General features: G+C 41.0%; 1 protein-coding gene across 2 annotated transcripts in view; it reads left to right on the plus strand.

Moving 5' to 3' along the window:
* The first annotated feature begins 15,713 nt into the window (after nt 1–15,713).
* Nucleotides 15,714–20,552, plus strand: part of LOC122808101 (NF-kappa-B inhibitor delta-like) — a 157,823-nt gene continuing 152,984 nt past the window's right edge. For both annotated transcript variants that reach the window (XM_044079071.1, XM_044079072.1), the window contains exon 1: nt 15,714–15,827. In XM_044079071.1, the coding sequence (XP_043935006.1) occupies nt 15,795–15,827 (33 nt within the window). In that variant the 5' untranslated portion in view covers nt 15,714–15,794. The remainder of the gene's footprint in view (nt 15,828–20,552) is intronic.

Here is a 20,552-nt window from a genome sequence, read left to right on the forward strand (position 1 = left end):
AGGGAGGTATGTCTCAGGTCATCCATAGTGGCATGGACAATGACTGAGTCATATGTGTCCATGCCTCTGACTGACCTGTATGCATGTGTTTTGTGGTGGACCATAGTGCCCCACGGGCATATCACTGTGACCTTCACCATGTACAGCCTGTTGAGCGGGACCCCACTGCAGCGGCCAAGAGAGGTACCTGACACATCTGTAGCAGGTGTGTTGTGTAGCCCTACAGGCTGTGAGTGTGTGGCATACGGGATGTGTGTGCCATGTGTGGCATGTGCTCTGTTCCGATGTAATGTATGCCTGTGTGCCAGCTGCGGAGGTGTGTGATGCTCAGGCAGGATGCTATTCTGAGTCTCCAAGTATGCCCCAGTGTGTTCGGATTGCTGTCAGTGTGGGTCTATGTCAGACTGGTATTGTAGTCACTGTAGTATGTCATGCCACCTGACAGGCTATGGCAGTACGGGGTTCAGAGTGCTCAGTCCCCAGATTGGCTATGTGGTGGCATCCCACACATGTGTTGTACATTCCTGGCCAGGGGAGAGGGTTGACTGCATACATGTGGCAGCTGTGACATTGCCACATGACTCACATAAACCACAACTGGACCATAGAGGTGATTCTCAGGTTACCTTTGCACATGCTACCATAGTAGTGTGATTGCCATGGTGATTACCAACACATAGGGCCAATGGGGAACAACATACTGAAGGTGAGTATGTGTGGGTGTACTGCTACTGATTTCATAGCACTGGCATATATGACTGCACATGTGGGTAAATGCCAGGTAAATCATGTGCAATGTGTCACAGGCAACGTACATGCCAACAGGACAGACAGTGACGTTCTGTCATGTGGGAAATTGACATACGTATAGTACGCTATGCAGATGTCACTAGGAGTCCACAGAAGCTCTGTAACTCTGCATTGCATGTGGAAGCAGTGTTCCAGGGAACCCCAAGCAAACATGCATGCAAACAAAGCTACAGTAAGCAGGGCTGGAAGTAGTCCATTGTACAACAAAGAAGGGGTAACACTTACAGTAGGTAACAGTGCAAATATGTAGGCACTATCAACATGTACCCAGGAATGCACAGCTCAGATGTCCATGGTAGAACTGATATTATGTCATAGTTAATTGTGATTTGTATTACATTGGTACTGCACACATATCAACATGCGCACACATCCGCATTGCATAGTCGTTGTGGGCAACATGCCACCATTACTGTACATGTCCATCATTGCGTATCACTACTTGCATTAGCTTCTCCCCTGTGCTACCTATGTATGTGGCTATCTGTTGACATCCTTACCACCGGTATGCAAAAATGTGCAACTGTTACACTATGGTACTTACTATGGGTGTAGATAACAATTCAGGACAGACATACAGTTACCGCATCAGGCATGCTGGGATATACACACAGTCATATCAGCACACTGTACTGTTACCAACATGATACTTGTAATACACTTCTATGTAGTCACCCTGTGCATTAGCAACGTGTTTACATGTTCCTGCACTGATGTTGGAGATTGCAGGAGGTGGCACAGTTTCATCATATGTACAGGGTGTGAATTAGGTATGCCTGAGTCTGCCACTGATACCACCAATTGACATGTGTGTGTATGTGTGTTGGTGAGGGACAGCAGTACAGGGTGGTGCAGTGTGTGAGTGTATGTGGTAGCCCTAGGTGTTAACATTTCTCATGTGTGTATGCATGCACACAGTTCCACCTCATGACTGCCATATACTGGAGTTTGTGGACAGCCACAGACTGCACCTGGCAGGTCATACAGATCAGTGTCTGTGGGCACTGACACGGTACCTGTGCCTGGCAGGGGTGCTACTGACCGTATCCGGTACTAAGCCAGACTGGGTACTGTCATCAGAAGCGGGAGTGTGTTGACTGGACACAGGTGCCTGTTGGGACTGTCCAGAGCCACGTGCACTATGGGGGCATCCGCGGGCCTGTTGTCGTCAGCGCCGACTGCCAGCTGCTGCTGTTGCTGGCATACGGCCACGTCGACGCCACAACCGTCCACCATTGCCCTGGCTCATGGACATGTGGTTGTGGAACTGCTGTAATATGCCCCCACAATGTCTGTCTATGACATCGGTGAAATTACGGATAGCATCCGTGATGTCACGCATACTGTCAGTCATGGCTGTGCGACATGCCCTCAGCTCCCTCAGACCCTGTGTGGTGTACCTTTCCATACGCGACTGTGCCTGCATGACAGCCCGAAAGATAGCTGAGGTTGACAGACCTCTTTGGGCACGTCTGCCAGAGGCAGTACGCCCACAGATGCTCCCACGAGAACCCATGGGCAACTGTCTGTGTGGTACCATTGCAGGACCCTGCACATGGCTGCTGTGTGGGGAAGCATGTGCCACAGATACCACATTACCCTGGTCAATGCCGACTGTATCCTGTCCATCACCTAGGGACAATGGTGACATAGGATGTACTGGCAGGATGACTGTGCACAATGATGGGGTTGACAGCTGTGTACTGTCAATTGGCTGACCAATGACGGACCCTGACACACCTTCCTGTGCCATTACACAGATATCATCATTATCAGTACCTGTGGCACCAGAATCAGGTTCCCTGCTGCAGGACACCAGAGCAGCACCAGAACCTGTGGGAGGAAGACAGGAAACACAGTTTACAATGTCTACACAATGTTACCAGTGATGCACTAATGCACACATGCACACATGCACACGTGGACACATGCACACATGCACACGTGGACACAGGCACACATGCACACATGCACACATGGACACAGGCACACATGCACACATGCACACATGCACACGTGGACACAGGCACACATGGACACGTGCACACGTGGGCACGTGTACACATGGACACATGCGCACATGCACACATGCACACATGCACACATGGACACAGGCACACATGCACACATGCACACATGCACACGTGGACACAGGCACACATGCACACATGCACATGTGCACACGTGGACACAGGCACACATGCACACATGCACACATGGACACAGGCAAACATGCACACATGCACACGTGGACACAGACACACATGCACACCCCGCAGTATACACACAGAGCACTACTGAGTTACACTAGTATTACTAGCACTATCAGGACTATTATAGGTATTGTTAAAACACACTCACCAGCATGGATAGGCTGCCTTGCAGTAACACCGGAGGGACCTGCAGAAATGAGGGGATTAATGTCAGTGGGCACAACCGTGCCATTGATACTGTGTATGATACAGTGCAGTAGTACACCAGTTGCCTTTCACATGTCAGCTGCTGATATTGGCAATATCACACCTCACCTACACAATTACATACTATGTTGACAGCTACATACCACGGACATACCTTACACATGCATAAACTAACAGTGTACAGAACAGTCAGGTGTACATATGGCATATTACCTGCACACTCCATGTCGTGTTGCTGTGTGGATCCAGCCTCCATCATGATGCAGGTGTGTTGCTGTTGATGTTCCTGGGCTGGAGCCACAACACTTAGGAGTAGCCCCTCCAGTCTGGTGAGGGGGGGATGTGTGGCCACCCCACCTCCTGTGGCAACCTGTTGCCTGTGGATATCTGACGCATGCTGACAGACATTTCTGATTAAATCACTGCAGTGATGTCATACCTGCTCATATGTCCTATTATGCATGCCAATGTCATTTACCCTACGGACAAGGTCTTGCCACAGTGCAGCCCTCTCCTGCTGATTCTGGCTGGTGTGGGAAAACAGTATGCCATAATCCCGCACCAGGCTCTGGTGTATCTCTTCATCTTCTGCAGCAGAGTAGGCAGGATTTCGCTGATGCACCATGTCCCTGGAAGACAACACAAACAGGATATCAACAGACTATGTCAGCAATATATGGCACACATACTATACATGATACTCAACTGTAGTGATATACTACTACTCCCATATGTAGCACGTGTGTGTCTCTTGGTGGATACACAAGTACATGGCCAGATATCAGTGCTCAGCCAACACCTGTGCAACAATACCTGCCACATTCCATACAACATAGTAGCATGCCCCATCGGTCAGCACACTGAGACAGGTCCAATGTACAACCTCACTCTGGGGGTTCATACCAAGGTACTGTATGTGGAACACCATCCACTAGTGTGATCTGGACACAAATTACTCAGCCTGGATATACATATCCCACCACTACCACCACCAGCACAGTAGACTACTTTGATATATATGTGATTAGACAGATATTCACTTGTTAGGACTGACATAGTATCCATGCAGCCCACTGGGCCAGTGGAAGCCACAACCCACACTGCTGACCCCTTTGTGAATGCTTCCCACGGACATCCCAAAGAATGCATGGAACATGCACACACATTTCTAACCCAGACCCTATGCACAAAGGTTAGGCATCCTGTCTGGTGGACCCCAGCCAAAGGCAGATTGTATAACAATAGAAGGAGGCTACTGCAGGACAGAGCAGATTCACATAAAGGGAAGGCATCTGTGGTCAGCACTGGTAATAAGCTATGGTCTCTCATAACAACATCCACGGCCTACTCTGGGAGGGAAATGACCATGAACACTATAGATAACCACAAGGCCTTCTTCAGTTATGTTAGACATATGGACCAAATGCCTCAGATATGCTCTGAGTTACTACACACCTACTTAACATTCACTGAACACACAGATATTGGCAACATTCTGGCAACAGGTTCAGTGCAAGTATCCCCCCTCCTTCTCCCCCACACTTAGAAATACTTATCACAGCTGAATGTAACCTCCCTATCATCTCAGATGTCCAGATGAGGGCCGCCCTTAGCAAAGCAGAACACACAGCATCAATGTGACCTGATGATATCCCTGGATGTGTGCTACGTGAACTCCAAGAGGAGATACAACCGCATATAAGACTGATATTTAACCTTGGCCATACTACGGGATATGTACCTAAACACTGGCATACAGCAACAGTGGTCCCACTCCACTAAGGAGGCACCTCTACTGACCCTGGGAACTACCGCCCCATAAGCTTAACCAGCCTGGTCTGCAAAGCTATGGAATGATTCATTATGGGATGCATATACAGTGATATTGGGTACCTGCAGACATTTGATCCCACCCAGTTTGCCTTTCTGATGGGCTGATCCTGCCTTTTGAACCTGGTTGACCTTTCAAAACAGTCACTACAGCCATTGATGAGGGCAACGCAGTCCATACAGCCTACCTGGACTTGCCTAAGGCCTTCAACACAGTACTCCACTCAGTCATCATAGACAAGCTCATTAGCTTACATGTTACTACATATGTCACATGATGGGTTGCACACTGGTTGACATACAGAATCCATAATATCGATATTGCGGGAGCCATGTCAGACTCAATGCCAGTCACATGTGGTATCCCACAGGGCTCTGTCCTAGGACCCCTCTTGTTTGGCATTTACTTCTCAGATGTGAAAGCAAACATGTGCGGGTTGTGGATGACAAAGTTCCCAGATGACTGCGAACTAAGCGCCATAGTCATCACACCAGCTGACACACACATCCTACAGACAGGCCTCACTGAAAAGGACAACTGGTGCCAGGATCATGGCCTAACACTGAATGACATGTAATGTATAGTCATCCCCTTTGGGTGAAACTACGTGCACACAACTTATCACATGGACATAACTATAGATACAGACCAATGACACATATGGAGGGTTCACAGTATGTAGACTATTAACTTGTTACTTTACATTACCTGTGTTTGTCGCAGCTGGTTGCGTTACCGTTACTTTATCTTCCTGCTGCTGCTAGCCCAGCTTGGTACTGACACTGCTGACAGCTTCAGCTTAGTTTGTGTAACGTGTGTTTTTGTTTGTGTTCTTATTTTCTTTTTTTTTTTCTTTCTTTCTCTCTCTCTCTGTCTGCCTCCAGACAGTGCAATGAAAGTATTGCATGTGTGGAGTGGGAGTAGAGGATGCTTTTGTAGGTATCTGCATAAGTCCATGTGATGGCCTCTGCACCAATTGTAAGCCAGCATTTGCTAATTGCATGCAGCCAGTTGTGTACTGATTGCAGTTCTCACTGTGATCTCAGGACAGTGCTATAAAAGGGTATGTGAGATAGGCATTGCCCTTTCAGATTGTAAGGGCGGGGACCATGCTGGTATGCTGTGGACACTGTTCTGTGAGTGTAAAGGTTAGTATCTCTCTCATGATTCAGGCTGTGTTGTAGATTCATATTTCTCCATTCCTCTCTCCTGTTTCCTGTACTAAGTGTGTATGCACACTGACACCTACAACTATATATATATATATATATATATATATATATATATGTAAATATACATACATTTATATATGTACATTAACTGACATTATTACTTACTAGCTACCAACTAGCATGGCTGTTTCTGTTCACACACTACTATTATAGAAATCTACTAGATTTGACAGTAAATATACATGACATGCTTTGTGTACTACACATTCTATATTCCCTTTACATTCATTCCTACTATTACATGATATATTTATTGTAGCACAATGTTCTTATATAACAGGCATGGCTTAGTGGTAAGTCATGCAGACTACTGTTTCCAAGATCCTGGGTTCGGGACTGACAGTGTGATTTTATTTTGCTTTTGAACTGACTACAGGACCTGTCAATCAGAGTGACTAAGGCACTTTTAAGCAGTTGTAACCGGGTTAACGCTGATTTGCGCAGAGCTTCTGCATGCGCACTGACGTTCAGCTCCGCGCACACCCGCTTACAACTGCTTAACAGTGCTTACTCTGGCGCACACCCGCGCTATTTTCTTTGAAAGAAATGAAAATGGGGAGACAGGAAATTGGTGAAAAAGGGGTCGCAAAGAGGGTAAGACAGTAGGGAAACAAGCTTGGGTTTTGCAGGAGGGATGTAGGTAAGGCCCATAGCTGCCCATTTCTTCATCAGCAACAGCTGTGCATATGTTTGTAATTTGGTGTGACATTTGAAACCTTCCACCCCTGAGAGAGGTGTCAGGACAATGATAATACTTGTTGTGCAGCCATTTGTAATTGATAGTTTCCATGTCCAGCAGACATGTGTGCAGAATGGGCAGCTATGTATGGGGCATAATTTTTTTGTGGGTACAGAGTGCCCTTCTTTTTTTTTTTTTCAGGTGAGAGTGGTATGTCAGGTAAAGGAAGTCGGTATAGCTGGGGAGGTAAGTTGGGTAGGTCAACAGACAAGACAAACAAGATGCATACAGGGGCAGTGTATGACACGTGTGGGGGGGTTACACAATTGACGGGGACAGATGTTTGGATATCCAGAGCCCATGAGCCCACAGATGGCAACAGTGAAACTGATATCCCCACCCATGGGCAGTTGCCACTGTTCCTTCACTGCCCAGGACGGGGCTGTGCTGGGGGCTGTGCAGGCCGGGCAACAGGCATGCCCGTACGTTGTGCCACCTGTGCCTCAAGCTGGCGTAGGGGCCCAAGAACAGAGTCCCGGATCTCCCTACGCACCACAGTCTGGACGCTACGGAGGGTGAGTGGTGGTTCTCCTCCGGCCATACTTGCAGAAGGGGGACGGGCCCCATCCCCTGCAGCGCTTCCACCCGCAGGTGGCACAGGGCCACCGGAGGAGGGTCCAGACTGGGCACTAGTGCCAGGTGCACTCGCCAGCTGAGGTGGGAGAGGTGGTTCCGCTGGAACCCGCCTTCCCTGTCGTCCTATGTTTTGCATTATGTCATGACATTTTGGGTTAGTAACATACAATACCATTCAGAATTAGTTGTAACAGCATGCATTAGTATTCCCATTAACCAAACAACCAGATATTCACACCATTGAACAGCGAGCATAACACATGCATAATTTGAACAGCAATACACAGTCCAACAACATGCAGGGTTGATTGATGGCAACAGGCCATCAGGTTTGGATGAATGAACAGGGCAGATGCATCAACATACATGCAAATATTTATGACCCAACAGGACAAATGTCCAGGGGTGTTAATTGTGATTGCACATACCATTTTCACGTGGAATGGATTATATGTGGTTATAGGGTGGGGTGAAGAAAATATTATTAACACCTTTGAATACCAATACATATGCTGTACATTTGTAATAGCTGCAGCTATATACACACTACTGTTCTAACTACAGTTTCCTATATGATAACTACTTCAGTTTGGTGATAGGACTGTTACTGCTACATCAATATACATTTTATTGTTATTCATACACGTTCATATCTGGCTTTGTTCAGCTACATCATCCTGCTACATTTGCTTTATATAGCTATAGACAACTGTGGATGTTTGGTATTTCAGACAATCATACTATCTGCATATTGCAGACTGAGAGCAACATATCCAGATTTTGGGATACACATTCCAGCTGCAGCAACACTTTGAACACATTTCGCAGTTTGGTTCTGCTTGTCACATTCATTTCATTCTGTACTGACTGCAGTATACTTTATTCAGGGGTTATTACTACTTTATTGGTGGATTCATAACTCTTTCTCACACTCTCTCACTTGTTTTCATTTTACTATTCAGGATGGTACTTACTTCTAGGCTTTATTGACATGTTTTACCTGTAGTTATTACAATCCTTTCCAGCAGTCTCACTTCTGTCATGTTTCAGTATTTCAACAGGGATATATTTCACACATGTGATTTGCTCATCTTCTGCAGCTGTACTTTTCAGCCTGCTGCAGGTTGTGTACTATTATATTACAGGTGGGGCATCTTTATTTCAGACTTTATTTCAGACATTTTCATTTTTCTGTGTGGATTACAGACTGCAACACACTTTTGTAATCAAGCAATACTTGCAAACACTCTTACACTGTTACTTGCACATTTTATTACTTAGTCACTACACTGCACTCTTTTGCTAACTGTCCTACTTTTATATTTCTTTACAGTTACTGGGAGATGATTACTGACCTGCCTGGTGGCGCAACCGCACCAGCCTATCGCCATAGGCTCTGTGGTTCGCAGAACGGACACCTGCAGCTGTAATATAAATGAAGTAATATTGGAATGCACATCTCCATAATATGAGCTAGTTTAATTTCTTGCATACATAACTAAATGTAACTTACTCAGTAGTGGAGTGTTGGGCATTTGCCGGGCCTCCTGGATCCAAAGGTTCAATTGGTCCTGCTTATGTCTCTTCAGGTCCGCATGGTGGTGACGGACCTGCTCACCAGTCCTTGGAATCCCTGTGGCACTGGTGAGATCATGAGCCAACCGGTCCCACACCTCAGCCCTATATGCTCCCCACAGGACCTGGCCCTGCATGAGTTGGGCCTCATGATTGTGGACTAGGAGCCAGACCATATATCTGGACTCCTCAATGCCCCACCTCTGTGCTCAAAAGCAACTACCATCACCTACTCCTGACATTCTGGCTGCATGTTAGTTCTACAATCGTTTATGCTGTGTATTCCCGCCTATGGGGCTTATATATGCCGTTTTTCCCGCACTTATCTGTGATTGGCCATTTTGGAATTGCATCAACTTCACAAAACCTGCTTTGTCATGCTCCACTTTCTATTCATTCCTATATATTTGCTATTACTACATTTCTAAGTACAGCTGTCATGGCTTAGTGGTTCAGTACCTTGATTATGATGCATGGTATCCTGGGTTCGAACCTGGTCACTTCTTTTTATATTTTATGACTGTCTAGACAGGCTAGGGGGTGTGTCTGTGTAAAGGCAGTTTTGTTACAGCTTGCTCAACGTTGCCCGTCGGTTAGCTTGTTGGCGCGGTGCGCAGCTCCGCGCAAACGAGTTACGCTAGTTTACGCTTCATTTGGCTGTCAGCACGCATATTACGCTCAGCTCAGCTAGGGGCACACAGTTTCAGCATGTTAAACCACTGCTCACCTACGGGCACTCGTTTTACACCTGTTAAACCACTGCTCACCTACGGGCAGATGCACTCACCTTGTTAAACTGTAGCTCAGCTATAGGCACATCTGGCATTTTTTATTATTTTGTTATCTCACATTTCTTCAAAATAAATGGCCTATTTCATTACATTTTACATAACATATAATTTTATATGTGTACATATATGTCAGGGACTTGTTTCGTGCTTATTTTACTAAAAATAAAAATTGATGTTGTGGGGGCTCGAACCATGACTGCCTGCTCTTCAGCCAACATCTCTACCGCTACGCAATTGCTTTTTGGCTTACTTTGCATAGTTAGTCCGTATATGCTTTTCCACTTACTGCTAACTGTGGCTGAGCTACGGGCACGCCCACGCAAACGAGCGCACTCAAGGGCAAACATCTTTACAATTTAAAAAAATATATATAACATGTTCATTTATATATTTTATGTTCATAGTCTGTGGGGGCATGTGTTGTGTTTATTCACATTTCCATGGACTCTGTCATGGGTGTTTACTTTGGGCACTTTTACTCTTCTGGGGGCGTGTCCACTTGCAGGGCTCGGCCTACGGACACGCCCCCTACTGTCTTCCACGGACCGTGTTAGCCTTAGGTGTGATTCAGCATGCCCTCATGCATATGCATGACATGCTGACGTCACACCGTTTAAATGCATCCTCCGTGTAAGCCTTGTATCTCTTACACGGAGGCTTCGTGAATCCTGCCCGCAGTACTACAGTTTATATAAATTATATTGCTTTATAGTTTCTTCCCAACTGCCCTTTTAACATCATTATAAACAAGAGTGCTGAAAATGTTAAGATAATGTCCATTATGGTGGGCACGTCAGTCAACGTTTAAACAATTTTTTTGCCTAAATTCTTCATATGTTTTTTTCCCTAAAATTAATGTCTCCATCATTTTATTGAATTTGGTAGTGTGTTAATTGGCTTATATCTGCTTAATTCACTTGTATCAGTAAATCTTATAAACTGGTATTATAATTGCTATCTTCCAGTTTCTGGAATGGTACACTTAACAAAACTCATTTTAAAAATGAAGACTAAAGATGTCTCTAATTCTTCCTTCATGGTTAAATCCTTTTGTAATGTCATTACAAAATGCCACTTTACGTGGCTAACTTTTCCTAAGTATTTCTATCAAGCTGTTTTTTAATTTCTAATACCATGCACTTCTTATAAATCTTACGGTCACTTTTAACTCTTCATTAGCTTGCAGAATATTTTTAATTCATCTCTTTATACTTGTTTTTTACCTCTTACATACATTTTATTTTCCTCAGCAGTAAACTAATTTCAGCACTAATCTACAACCTAGTAAATAAGTGTTACATTACATCTTTTCTTAGGTAATTCAGAGTATTGTGATATACTCCAAAATTATGAAAAAGACATGATTGTTATGCATTTATGTTAGAAAGATGTTTAAACTTTCATTAACACCTCTAAATGTCCCACACTAGACCAAAACAGCTACAGGTGCCAACCACCAATGAACAGCAGCAAGAGACCAGAATAAGCTTTAAAAGCTGTTAGACATTTCGATCTTTCATACTCTAAAAAATATGAAAGACTGAATCTTCTAACGGTTTTTAAAGCTGTTCATTCCTCAGTGACACTTGATTATACTATATGTTTGTCACAGCGGTATATGCTTTATGGCTTTCAAAACTATAAAATACATCTCATGCCTACATCTTTTTTGTCTATAACTGGTAATATATGGAGCACATAAAGCTCTATGCACTACAAAGAATTATTATCAAATCTTTCTAATCATAACACCATTGTGTGTTCTTGACATGGATGTCATGTTCCACCTCATGACCTTTACTTTAGTCCACTTTTGAGGTGAATGTCTTGAGTTCTATGTCTTGAGCACATAACAGTTTGTTACGATTGCAGTTATGATCATAATTCTCTCTACAATATTTCAGAATTTATCCATTTCATACAGTTAAACTTAATCCAGTAAGTTTATAATGTGTCACCAACTTATGATTTGTTGTAACTTATTGTTTTTTGCTAATAAATTCTGTTAAGGCATAGCTTTTTCTGCTGTTATTATATGGTCACCACTATGCAGAGAGGGCAATAGACCATAATCCAGAAAATTAACACAGGCATGAATACTAATTATATTTTGAATATTTACTCTTGTGGTTGGCTTTTTGACAGTCAGTTTTGATCTACTTTTAAGCAAAAATATATTTTGCTGGACTTATCTATGCAACCCCACCTAGCCTTTCAAAGCTGACATCCCCTAAACCATAATCAGAGAAGCATTGCCAATTTTAAAAGAAAATTCAGCATTTTTCCATTTTTGTCATTTGCCTAGGAAGCCTATGAGTCTCTACAACTGAAGAATTAATATTATTCATTCTTAGAGAGGGTACTAAAAATCCACATTAATTTTAGCATTACCTATATTTTCCTGTCACCATAGAAATCTTATTTCTAGAGTGTCATAACTTCTCTATCAACTCCATAACATTTCTTCCTATTATGAATAAAATAAATTCATCCACTTTACACAATGTTGAAATCGCATTGTCATTATCTAAAACTGTATCGCCCATAATGATCACCATTGTATTAAGCTCCTAGCACTAGTCAACAAGTTAATTTTATTTCCTTTTATGTTTCTCTTATCTTTTTATGTGTGATGTTTTGGATACACTGCATCCAAAAAACTGTTCTTCAGTCCTTTTTCTAGCAATTGTTTTCATATAAGATACAAATTTTATATGTCTTTAAACTAAGTTTACTTTATATTGCCTATGTCAGTGTGATCCAAGAACCTCTAACCTTTAATAAGTGCCTTTTTACACAAGTATACAGTCATTATTTGAATTAGAACTGAATTAGAACAATACATTCAGACTGCATCTTATTAGCAAGTAAAATGGTATTAATGCACTTTCCCTTAGAGTATTATACATACATAACTCTCAACTGTCCCGATTTTTGCAGAATGTTCAGTTTTTGCCCTGTTTCTTATAAAATATAAACTTTTTCTGGCAAATACCTGAGGACTGAAGTCACAAAATAATTACATGCATTTTACATTTAAGTTTCAGACTTCATATCTTTCAGAAAACGTACACAAACACAAAACCTATTATTCCAGCAGCTTTCTAAGTTTACAAGAGCAATATTTAAAATATGCCCCCTATTTTCAAGTCTTTCTCCTTTATTATTTTAGGTTATGCCCAGATTTCTTGTGCAAAGAGGTTGAGAGGTATGCTATTATGGTTTATTTGTTCTCCTAAGGTTATCACTATAAAAGAGCTAAGAGCTCCAGGGGATGCTACCCAGTAATGAAATGGAGTAGATCAGTACAATCTACATATAAGTATATATTTGTACAACTCCCTGTCTCTTTCAGACTGTAATTTTATATTTTTATGAGTAGTAGGACCATCATACTAAAAAGTAAAAGAAAACCATTGTTAAAATCGTATATGCAATTTTATGCCAATGTTTTCAGTCTGTAAGTTTATGGTATAAATCAAATAATACAGGGTATTCTATGTATGAAGCAGTTTGTTTCATAACTTTTTATTTAGTTAATTTTGTAGACTGCATTTATTCCACTAGGCATGGCCTGTTTTCAATAAAAGCCCTAGGCTATTTCCGCACTGACTAGGCAAGAATAAAAGAATTTTGTCAAGAGAGTGGGAGATTACTGTATTGTTTTTTAAAAAGTATTGTAGGATCTTTCACATCCAGATCAGTAGTCTACGAACAAAAGAGAAGTAGCGCTCTTAGGACTTGAGTGAAAGATGTTTCGCATACATTGTGTCATGCATTTTTGTATTTGTTGTTCACCTTTCCATTCTAAGATATTGTTGGAAAAATGGAGAATTAACTATTGGATAGCTTATAATTAAAATCCTGAGCATCGTTGTTGTATGAATTCATCTCTTCGTGTAATTTTAACAAGTACAAACAACTACCGTATCACATGTAATTGAGCAAGTATTTCTGTTGTAGTTATTTCTAAGGCTCTAAAATAAAAAAAAATAAGCACAGTAAAATAAAACGTTTCATACACCTCAATACTCTTTTAAAGCTTGAACCCTGCTGGCATATAATGGGGACAACAGACTATACAAACGTCATCCATTTGTAAGAAACTATGTAAACAAAGGCTCATTAAGTGAGTATAGCTATCTTGTACTTTTAGCCCCTGAGCTACAAATGCATTGATAGAAAGCTTATATCTACTTAAAGGCTTAATGCATCTTTTTAACTAATGTTTTTATTTATATTTATGATGCTTTATTTTTAAGTGAACAACGTTAGGATCTTACTAATAAAACCAAATACCACAGACACACAAATGAAGTCAAATAAAAACTTCAGCAGAACAGAAGACTCAGTCACCTATTAATATACAACCCATGCCTCTCAAGTGTACCTCATTACATGGAATGTTCATTTTGAGTCTTAAAATGTCTGTGTTACTCATTGTTCCACATTGAAAGGGTCTGTCACACATTCAGAGATAACAATATTTTTCACTGCTATTCATGGGAAATAATACTGAATGATATTAATTCCCCAAAAGCATGCTTAATAAGTATGAAGTAACACATTTTAATCATCTAGTTGAAGTTGGTAGTAAGCTGTTATTAAGTGTTCCACATTTTGCCCATTTGCTTCACATTATGAGAGGCAATGTTCCACATTCTGCAGATGGAAGGCTGACAGGTATGATACACCCTACCAAAGGGGAGATCAGAGAAGATATGAGAAAATCTTCCTTTTAGGCAGACTGAAACTAGGTTGCAGAATGGTCCATGAAATTTGGTGGTTGGTACAAAACTTACTTACGCTACATAATGTAGTTGAAGTGCGTAACAGGTTTATTCATCTGTAAATAGAAAGAAGAGAGGAACAAGGGTATATAGATAATAATCCAGATAAAGTATTCTCTAATCATTAAAAGACAACCACATGAGTCTTAGCAATCCAGAGCTTCATACTCGAAGTACAGTTTGTATTTGCTCATTTAATTTTCAGAAAGTGGAGGGAAAGCCATGATGTCAGGAAGCTATTTTGCCAACCAGGATAACATAAAAACTGCAAAATGGACACTGCGTAGTTAAGATGAGGTAAAGTAATATAGATTAGATGAAATAATTAACCTTTTCAGCTATTTCAGCTAAATTTTTATTTTTATGCTGTGATTAATACACAGTATGTTGCAATTTCACAAATAATTACAATTTAACATTGTTAACCAAAGCAAGAGGTACTTGTCAAGTAGCTGTATATACATTGGCATTTCTTCACTCTAATGCTTACATTCTGGTAGTCGGCTGTTAAAATCAAACTATCGATAAATAAGGACTCTTCTTAAATGCACCAGTTCTGCTCAAGATTCATTTTCTTCATTTTTGATTAATAAGGATATACAGTCACCAAGTAAAAATACTTATGTAATTACTTCATTTCTTTATCTGCTCCTTTACATGCTATCCTATTTATTAAAGACACAGTTATAAATCAGCATACTATACTGTATCTAGGAAAGAGTCTTAATTGTGTGACGCTAATATATACTGCTCACGTTTTCAAAAGTCTTAAATTTGTCACCTCATGCTTTATGTAACTATTTCCGTTTAACTGACATTTTTTTATTGTAATCCATCTTGAAACAGTTGCCTTATCTTACACAAGTTTTCCACATGTTATGATTTAAAAATGTAACTTGTTCTGCAGTCAGATGATTAAAATGAACATGTCTTTCATGTTTTTCAGGATGTTAAAAGCAACAAGACAGTCCTACATTTTGCAGTGCAATCAGGAAACGTTTCCCTTGTGAAATATTTTTTAGAGCTCAACATGACCAAAAGCTATGACTTTGTCAACATGAAGGTATGTGAAACAGAATATGTAAGGGCATGTTAAGACTTTAGGCTATATAAGTTTATTTCAACATGCAAGTACAGAAAATGCAGTCAGTCATATCTGACACCATAATAGCACATTTAATTGCATCCCTAGACAATACATCTGAACATTGTTCACTTTAAGAGACAGAAATTAATCAAATGGTACTAATCTGTTCTCACACAATTGTGCCTGACAAGCACAGCTTGAGATAGTATACCTGGAGCTTGTCATCAGGCGAAAGTTTTCATTATGTTTCTGTCATTGATATGATGAAGTAATAAATCGTGTCATTCTCACATAATTCTCTCTGGGTGCATGCCATATTTTTCACATTTTGATATCACATGAGCCAACATTTTATACTGATAGAACAAGTAAAACCTCAAAAGAGCAGTCTTATTTTATATCAGAAGTACAAGTAAAGCAATTACTTATAATCATTATGTGCAAATACACCCAGTGGACTTATATTGTGCTGCAGTGTTCCTTTGTGTGTTGTGTGCTTTGGATGTATATGCCTACATATGCATGTACAGCATCATATAGCCAAATGTCACGTAAGCCAGTATTGACCTCTATTCAGCACAATTGGTTTAGAAAAGCTGTTTTTGTACCATATTACCCATGGTGAATGTTCAAAATAAACAGATACCAAGGAAAGAAGAAATATAACACTCACCCAGTCTCAGATGAAGAATGCACAAAAGGGATAAAGCTTCAGCAAGTTTCAGCAAGCAGATGTCTTAACTTTATTAACACGTGGAACAAACTGCAGGTTTGCAGTGAAAGTACTCATAAACTAGAACTCATGATTTGCATCTGCCTTTGACAAGCCATAAGTTAGCATATCATTTGACACTTTTTAAAGTTTAGAAATCTGTTTACATATTTTTAGTCAACTCATCTGCAGCAAGCTTTCATATGGGTTCAAATAATCTTATGTTTATGCATGACATCCCGTTATATTGTAATAATATAGATCAATGTATCTCAAAGATCTGCTTTTGTTTCTGAAAGCAAAACTTCAGTACATTAAGTTAAAACTATTTGTCATTTTATAAATATCTGCATGCATATTTGCTTCTGAAAGTTTGTACAACATCTGTCGTTAGACATTTTCATAGAATAATACTGAGTAATTGCACACTGCAGTGCCCACAGTACTAACCATGGTAGTAGCTTACTTAATGCCAGCACCTTGTATTGTCTTGCAAAATGGCCGTAAATGGTTAAATTTATTAGGATAGAGGGGGTGTAAAGTCAGTGCCTAATGTGGTATAAGAACAATGTGAAGACCCCACACATAAGGTTAGAAGGTGGAAAATCAGTGTTTCCCATCATTATCTGAAAATGTTTCTAAGCACATATAGAGGAGAGGTTAGCAACATGCCTGCCCAATATATATTTACCAATAGTACCAAAGAAGAGTATAGGAAATGGAATACTGAGGGAGCATTATGCATAATAGTGTAGGGTAGCATATGAAGAGGGCAGAGGACAGAGTGAAGGAGCAGTTCATGAAAGAGAATGAAATACAGGTAAATGAGAGAAAAGAATAAGGTTATGAATTTATCAAGCTCAGTAAGAGGGTAGTAATTGTGTGCAGACTGTACCACCCAAGGCTATGATTCAGTCTACACAAAGAAGTCCACCCAAGGCTATGATTCAGTCTACACAGAGAAGTAAGTGTTATGAAGGCTATGCCATCCTAGGCTACTGGTCAGTCTGCAGGGAAGTAAGAGTGTGTGTGTGTGTGTGTGTGTGTGTGTGTGTGTGTGTGTGTGTGTGTGTGTGTGTGTGTGTGTGTGTGTGTGTGTAGACTGTACATTCCCAGACTAGGGGTTAGTCTATGCAGAGAAGTAAGAGTGTGTGTAGACTGTACCATCCAAAGCTAGGGGTTAGTCTATGCAGGGAAGTAAGTGTGGGTATACTATACCATCCCAGGCTAAGGGTCAGTCTATACAGGGGAGTGAGTGTATAGACTGTACTATCCCAGACTAAGGGTCAGTTTACACAGAGATGTGAGTGCATATGTAGACTGTACCACAGCCTTGTATGGTAGAAATTAAAGTTAAATTACAAAAAATACAAGAAAGTAATCCCAAATGATTAAGAAATGATAAGTTGAGATTGTTAAGAGGAGAAAGAAAGAAATGTGGATGAGAAGTTTTGAATCTGGAACATGACTTAGGCTCAAAAATCAGTGTGGCAGATTATGAATATGGGGTAAGCAAGAGGTTTCAGTGAAGGACAATGAAACTAGGGAAGATGGTTGGTTATTTAGCCATATGTGTAAGGGACAGAGTGACTGTAAAAGAGAAAACAGCAAGAAGGAGAAAAGAGAATTAAGTGGGAGGGCACACAAAGAGTATGGACAATAACAATTGGATGACAGGAAACAGTAGAATCAGGGTTACTATGTAAAGTCACAACTCACTGGCTAATCAACCACTCTGCTGCAAGTGACTGACTAGTCAACTTCTCTAAAATACAACTTTCTGCACCCACCCAGTTTAGGGATTTTGTTTCTCCACCCACCCACTCACTTAAATTTCCAATCAAAACCACCCACAGCTCCTCAATTTTAGCCCAGCACCTACCTCGCTCATAAGGAACTCTGTAGTTGTAGATGAACTACCATCAGACCACCTAAAAATAGCCACAGAAGTCATAGCCTTCTTTGTGTCCATACTAATTAACAGGTCCATAACAGAAACATATGTCCCATCACTGTGGAAAAAGTCCTACATCATACCACTGCACAAAGGCAGCACATCTACAGATTTTAGTAGCTACAGACCAGTAGCGATTAGAGAAATGTATCCATATACAGCTGATGCAATACTTAACCTCAAATAACCTGCTCTCAGAAATACAAAATGGCTTTAGGCCTCAGCACAGCACCAATGCTACATTTTACCAATATAATAAATCAACAGACAGACAATGGTCTGCTTGTGTCCGCCATGTTCTCAGACTTGTCACAGGCATTTGATACTGTCTCGCACCAGCAACTGCTCGTTCAACTTTCCTCAATAGGACTTTCACAATACTTCTTGTTGTGGTTCCTTAGTTACCTATCTGGAAGGTACCAAGCCATTAAGTGGCAACAAACCTACTCATCTTTTCAATTAGTTACTACAGCTGTCCCTCAAGGCTCTATCGAGAGTCCTCTACTATTTAATATATTTATTAATGACCTCCACACCTTCACTTACCATGTTTGTTTAGTTCAGTATGCAGACGACTCAACATTAATATGTGTGGCCTCAACAATAAATAGGCTCCAAGACATTACCCAAAAATCTTTCTCCTCTGTGGTACCTGGTTCAAAGAATCAAACCTCCTACTCACCCCAAAGAAAACTAAGTTAATGCTTTTTAACATTAAAAATTTACCAAAATCAAAACCTTTTTTTACCATAAAGCCAGCAAATAATACTGCCACTGAAACTGTAACTCTCAATAAACTTCTGGGCATTATAATAGATGACAGTCTCAAATATGACCAGCATATGCTGCGCACCTTTAAATCTGCACACAAGGAACTAGGCTCTCTTTACAGGATCAATGGTTTCCTTACAGATACTGCAGGAAAACTAGAGCCACCATCTTCTCGTTGCCAACTCTTTTATACACAGCTCCTATTCTAACAAACTTAAACAATACTCAAAGAAAGAAACTTGCCTCCTGATACAATAAAATAGCTAAATTTGCCATCAGTCTCCCTCATAGGACCCATCATTGTCATAGATTAAAGCAATTAAAATGCTTGACCTCCACAACTACCTAACATATTCATAACTACAGCACACAAACTCCTTCACCATCCAGAAAAATACCCAGCACTATATAACAATTTACTGACATACTGTCCAGCAAGGGACCTCTGCTCTAGTAACAAATTCTTACAAATATGTCAAATAATGTTGCAGAAGACTCATTCTATTCCCAATACCTTGCTAAACTCTGGAATAGTATCCCCGCACAAATACAACTCTCAAACAAACTCAATAGTTTTAAACCACTGAGTAAACAACATCATAACCAAACCTGGTGCTCAGCAGGCTCTTTTCAAGGCTGAGACTTTGTGTTCTCACTGTATGATACTCTCCAAATACTCTTCGTCTTCTGGCTTTTCCCAATTAGGGGTCACCACAGCAGAACATCTGTCTGCTCATGATTGGCAGTGGAGTTTTACGGTGTTGAGTTGCCAGCCCAGCACCCAACCTTCCACAGAAGGCACACACATGCACCCAATCACACCTAGGGCCAATTTAGAGTATCCAATCCACCTACTGCATGTCTTTGGGATGAAACCAGAGCACCTCAAGGAAACCCACACAACCACAGGGAAGACATGCAGACTCTGCACAGAAAGCACCCCAGCTGAGAATTGAACCAGAGAACCTCTTGCTGTGAGGCAGCAAGACTAACCACTGCACCACTGCGGCCGCCCTACTCTCCAAGTACTCTGATTAAACAAAATACACTCAACCTCTCACTGAAATGTAACTGCTGTCTGTACAATCCACATGGGCTTTCTCTTTAGTAACTTCCACCCCTGTAAAATCTTAAAATGCATAAATGTAGCTACTGTTTGTCTATAAATGTAAATCAAAATATAACTATTTTTTGTTTAACTGGAACTTAGTATAATACAGTGTAAGCAAATGGAGCTTGGTAAACAAAGACAAATTAATAAATA

Source organism: Protopterus annectens, chromosome 8.part0, assembly GCF_019279795.1.
Source record: "Protopterus annectens isolate FY-2018-M chromosome 8.part0, PAN1.0, whole genome shotgun sequence".
Lineage (NCBI taxonomy): Eukaryota > Metazoa > Chordata > Ceratodontiformes > Protopteridae > Protopterus > Protopterus annectens.